The sequence below is a fragment of the Hippoglossus hippoglossus genome, chromosome 15 (genome assembly GCF_009819705.1).
Source record: "Hippoglossus hippoglossus isolate fHipHip1 chromosome 15, fHipHip1.pri, whole genome shotgun sequence".
In the NCBI taxonomy this organism is placed as follows: Eukaryota; Metazoa; Chordata; class Actinopteri; order Pleuronectiformes; family Pleuronectidae; genus Hippoglossus; species Hippoglossus hippoglossus.
The window spans coordinates 21,343,585-21,349,460 of record NC_047165.1 but is presented as its reverse complement, the minus strand read 5'-3'; the positions used below and the strand labels follow the sequence as shown (position 1 = coordinate 21,349,460).

General features: G+C 39.3%; 1 protein-coding gene across 1 annotated transcript; it reads left to right on the top strand.

Annotated features, from left to right (window-relative positions):
* The first annotated feature begins 496 nt into the window (after positions 1 to 496).
* haao (3-hydroxyanthranilate 3,4-dioxygenase) lies at positions 497 to 5,652 on the top strand. The gene is made up of 10 exons (XM_034608205.1): positions 497 to 759; positions 962 to 1,040; positions 1,724 to 1,807; positions 1,930 to 2,036; positions 2,125 to 2,214; positions 2,304 to 2,347; positions 2,439 to 2,584; positions 4,877 to 4,945; positions 5,058 to 5,140; positions 5,227 to 5,652. The coding sequence occupies exons 1-10, from the start codon at positions 671 to 673 to the stop codon at positions 5,297 to 5,299; spliced, it is 864 nt and encodes a 287-aa protein (XP_034464096.1). The 5' UTR covers positions 497 to 670; the 3' UTR covers positions 5,300 to 5,652.
* Positions 5,653 to 5,876: the final 224 nt, after the last annotated feature.

Below are 5,876 nucleotides of genomic sequence, written 5' to 3'. Positions count from 1 at the left end.
TGTATGTGCACTGTCAGAACTCTGCAGAGTTTAGTGCGACAGACATGACACTGCACATGTGATGCAGGCGTGTGAAATGACACATGAAGGAAACATGTATGTGAACAGTGTTCATTAAAAACAATGAGATATTACTGAGCAAGACTGATATGAATGTATGAAGGGGCAAAGTTTCAGTCTATGCGACATTTGGTTTGGATCTGGTCAGTGTTGTTTTGTCAACAGTGTTTTAAACCAAATATCACATAAAAACTTGGTGTTTTACACCTCTAACTATTCTGTATTCATCTTATTAGTCAGTGTTGAAGCCTTAATATTAGTTTGCTGTTCTTGTCGCACAGGGATCTGCCAGTCAAAATAATGCACTAGCCTTCCCAGGAGAGACTTGCTTTTAATGCACAGTGTCTGTATTTTGCTGGTTTGACTCCATGGGAGGTTGCAATGGATTCCAGTAGATCTGGAGTTAAAACCAGGCCACACATTGTTACTTGTTAAGACAGTGCAAGCAGGCTTTCACCTGTCTGGGAGACAGAGCTCCTCCCCACTTGTTCTACAGCCACTTCTGTATTTTGGACTTTCAGTGTCAGTCACGTTGTTTGAACTAGATAGAGGAGTAGAGACTGGCCAGAGACCCTTGACACTACAACACAAAGCCGATCACTTTAACAAAATGAGTAACAGTCCTCTTCTTGTGAATGTGGAAAACTGGATTGCAGAGAACCAGAATGCTTTTCTCCCGCCAGTGTGCAACAAGCTCATGTGAGTAAATACCTTTAATGTTTTCATAGTAGCCACATGGTTACATGTGTGTGTGAGTTCCTCTTTGCAACAACTTGATAAGTGATGTGATGAGCACTCTGCATTTTATTTGACACAATAACTGCTGCACTGACAAATCAACGAGTAACTTCCACTGATTATTTGAGGACATGTGAATAAATGATTGTCTTTAATTCCTCAGGCACGTTCGTCAGCTGAATATCATGTTTGTTGGAGGTCCAAACACCAGGAAAGATTATCACATCGAAGAAGGGGAGGAGGTGAGAGGACAGGACTGATATATTCTGTAAAAGGTCTTCATTCCTCTACAGAAAAGTGTGTCTGCAGCAGTGTTGATGCCTCCTGACTTAAACCAAGAAAACTACAATGCAAACTCTGAGTTTATCTACTACAAGTACATGATGCAATTAAATGACGGCTACCACACAATGACATTTCATTATGTCATCATTTTGTGTTTAGATTTCTAAAACCAAGTCTTTAATTATAGTTGATATGGTGATTGATTACCAAATTAAAGTTAAGGCATTTATAAGCCTGGGCCTAATGAGTGGGCACGCCTCCCGTTAACTTCCAATCTTTGCGAGCGAGGAGGCAAATAAAACACTTGGTGCCTGTGGCAAAGCTGGCTTCGAGGAGTTCAGTGTGACCGAGCCCTGTCTCTGTTTTATATATAATTAGTGAGTACCCATGTGTGAACACTTAGCTACATGCTATGAGAGCAATGTCCTTAATTGACATTATTTAAACAACAATCACATCCGAAGAGTATGTATAGTATATATTAGTTTTTGTTTTTTAAATGCAATAACTTCTTATGGCTTCTCCACATCTTTCCTTGACCTTGTGATGTATTCAACTGGGGTCAAGGAATAGTGGTTAGGGAAGAAGACTTAAATTCAGTGCCATTCTTCTTTTGTCTTTGGCTCCCTGTTTGAAATAGTTGTTCTACCAGCTGAAGGGAGACATGTGTCTGAAAGTGATTGAAAACGGCAAACACAAGGATGTGCACATCAGAGAGGGAGAGGTGAGCTCTAATGTTTCTTTTGGGTTTAGGATTTTATTGTAATAAAAACAAACTTTGGTCACTTTTACAAACCAAAATATATGTAATTAAATCACTGTCATTCATTCTTTTCTCATCTGTAGATGTTCCTGCTGCCGGCTCGGATACCCCACTCCCCACAGAGACAGGCCAACACTGTGGGGCTGGTGGTGGAGAGGAGACGACTGCTGACTGAGACTGACTGCCTGAGGTTCTCTTGTCTTCTCTTCTCTTCTTTATCTTGTCCTCCCCTCTCTTCTCATCTCTTTTCCTCTTTGACTGTGTGTTGCTGTTTTCAGGTACTATGTGGACAACACCACTGACATCCTGTTTGACAAATGGTTCCACTGTCAGGATCTTGGAACCCAACTGGTGCCAATAATCAAAGAGTAAAGACATCCTTCTTTCTTCACACTCACAAACCATCAGATCACTGTGACATGTTTGACTACAGTTGTTGTTAACTTTTTATTTGCAGATTCTTTTTAACAAAGCAGTACAGAACAGGAAAACCTGATCCGGGTGAGTTGAGTTTAAGTTTCTTTGGATTCCTGTTATTTTGAACAAGGTATCGAGATATCTAGTCTGATCCCTGGTGTCGTTTGATGAACAGATGAAGTCTTCAGGCAGCCTCCCTTCCAGATGAACACCATGAACGTGATGTCGCCTTTCTGCTTCAAAGACTGGCTGGACAAGCAGAGGCCGTCGCTGGCCAGTGGCAGGCCCGTCGACATGTTCGGAGCTCAGTTTGAGACAGAGGTAATGTTTTCAACCTCAATTCTTTTTTAGTACCAACACATTTTTAGACCATTTCATTCAGGAAAGGCTTTTGTGTGGCTACTTTTGTTTGGGGAGTGTTTAACATTCAAGATTAATGAAATGAAAGAAGTGTTTAGTAGAAGATGAATTAATATATATTTGTATTTCTCTCAAAGTAAGATATAAAATGTGTGCAGTAGAAAAATTCATATTGCCAATACTAGCAAAAAATTTAAACAATATATAGACCTAGCTGAATCTTAAATAAAACTATGGATTCAACTTTATAATTTTCTCTCAGATTCATATAAGGTCATCATGACCTTTAACGTGTTCCTGAAATATTACATTCACAAGGCAAAACATGTGTTGAGAGGTCAAAGTTACCTTGACTTTTGACCATCAAACTCTTTTCAAGTCATCCAGTGTGAAAAGAGCAATTGGGCGGATGTAATAAAAAAAAACCTTGGGAAATTCCTGATATATCACGTTCACAACAACATAAGTCGTGTAACCTTGACCTTTGACCTCCAAAGTCTAATCAGCTCATCTTTGAGTCCAAGTGAGTGTCTGTACTAAATTTTAAGACATTTCTTCATGCTGATTTTAGTAGATTAGGTTCAAGACACACATAAACACATAAACATAATTTGTGAGGCCACTGTGACCTTGAACTTTGACCCTTGGCTACCAAAATGAAACTATAATCCTTTAGTCCAGGAGAATACTTGTGATATATGTGAAAGGATTCCCTACAGGCATTCCGGAGATATTGCGTTCACAAGGCAAAAATGGGCTTTGTGAGGCCACTGCAACCTTGAACTAATCAGTTCATTTTTGAGTCCAAATAATGGTTTGTGGTTTTGTAAAAGAGGGGAGTTGATTTTTTATTCTAACCACATTGTTATTGGATAAAACAGCAGTTCTCCTCTATAACAGCAGTAATAACTCCATAGCAGTATTTGACAGTTGGGCACCAGATTTGGTAAAGGGTTAGGTAAACTTGCCCCTTGTCAGGGCAAGTTTACCTATTTACTACCATGAGCAAAGGGCAAAGGTATTTAAAAAAAACAGCACTAACACTGTGGTCAGTCCAAAGGGCTTGAGCTGTGAGGCTCAGCAGTGGGCCAGCATTAACCCTGTCTCCTGTTATGTTGCTATACGATATAATGGATTGACAAGTCCCTCATTATCCCAAGATCTGTGGCCCAAGCATAACTATATATTTTAACTATATATGCTTTTCAGTAATCCCTCCAGATTTTTGAGGCCCTTTTCATTAGCTTACTGTAGTCCTGCAGCATTCAATTTGTGAACGTGAAATACATAACATAATTATTGTTGGCTTACACAATATCAGTGCTCTTACATAATCTCAAACTTCAGCTATGACTTGTTGTATTAAGTACAGTATTTAAAAATAAAATGTGTTGCTCCTTCTCTTTATAGATGACTACTTGTCACTCCCTTTCCTCCGCTAAGAGCCAGTACTGTATAAGTAACCAGTTATTGGTGCCTGATTTATACAATTAAATAAAACTGTGTCTAACTTCAGTAATCTATCATCATACTTGACCTTAAATTTACCCAGAAACACTTCATGTCTTTTGTCAAAAAGCAAAAGACATGTAAAGTCTATCTGGTGTTTACACAGTCTATTTTTTATTCACGTGCCAGTTATTTTATACATACATTTAAGTTGCTATGGCTTTATTGGGAACTTCTACTTACTCTTTGCTGTCAGAATGCACCTTTTTTTCACTTTACTGAAACACTTAAACTAAAGGGTTTGGTTGAAGGGAAACTGAAAGTGAAGTAGAACAGTGGCAGTTTAGGCACTCAACTGCTTGTGGAAATCCCCTATGACTGTAGAGCATAATACATGAACATATGCCACAGAGGGTTTCATTGTAAATATAGAAACATTTAAGAACTTGAAGGGAACTCGGAGAGTGCATACCTGCACCAAGGCTAACACCCTGTCTCACCATGTGAGAGAAAGCGGGAAAGAAATCCTGGATCTGCCCATTTAGCTGGATCTGCTCCAAAATCTTTTGGGTTCCTCCTTGGGTCATTCCCCACCCCGCTACAAAATTTCAAGGAGATTTGATTCAGTATATTTTGCGTAATCCTGCGAACAAACAAATAAACCAACGCTGATGAAAACTTAATCTCCTTGGCGGAGGTAAGGAGACAGAATAGTCAGTGAGATGACAGGAATACATGCAATGTTCTGCGGTGATGACAGTGATGGAGAAAATGCTTTAACTCTCTTATTTATGACCCCAACAGGCGATGGTGTTTGGACCTGGCCTGACAGAGACAACAGTACCACAGAGTAACTTGTGGATTTGGCAGATGGTACGTTTTCTAAAAGTTCACTTACTTTGTAAGAGGGATGTATCATTATAAAATCTCATCTTTTTCTAACTTTTGCTTCCCTTCCTTCACCTTCTCTCCGTGTCTCTCTCAGGAAGGATCCTCTAGAGTGACCATGAATGAGCAGGAGTTAACTCTTTCTGCAGGAGACAGTTTACTTATTCCTGAACAGAGCCAGTGAGTCTGCATTAACAATTAATGACAAACCTAGGGTCCACGTTACTAGATATATGAAAAACTTGAAATGTCTTCTTCTTCTGTAGGTACCTGTGGCAGAGAGATGACGGGACTGTTGCCCTGTTTGTGGTTCAAAACCCTGAGCGGAAGAGACCATGACCTGCCAATTCACAAACACCCATTAAATACACATAAGACTTCCTATGAGGAGAGAAAAACCCTTATTCATTATAAATACATGTGATTGGACAGAAACAACTAGATTGTGTATCTTCATGTAAATCATACATTCATTTGTGTTATATGAACCTTGACCCGTCTGAGTGTTAATGGTCACAAGAAGTTATTGAACCTGAAACGTTGTTGGGTTCAAAGGTTTTAAAACACCTCAGTTGTTGCTTAATACTGTTATATACATCGACATAGTTTATTTTTCTCAATGTACAGAAGCATAGAACAAATAAACAGATTGTGATTTAAATAAAAAACGTGATTAAAAAAACCCCAACACTGTTAAACAAGTTCCCACATGTGTGTTGCACTTGTGGTTTGATTTGCTTTCACCTTTAGTCCAGTTCTTCCTAAAGCAGCTCCATGAGGTCCATGCCTGGACACTGAGCTGCTGTTCATCATGTGAAGCCTCCATCCGTTTGTCTTCTAACGTTTTCTGTCAGTATGTTGCTGTAGACTGAAGCTCTGACCAACTAGAAATAAACAACACTACTTCTTGTATTGT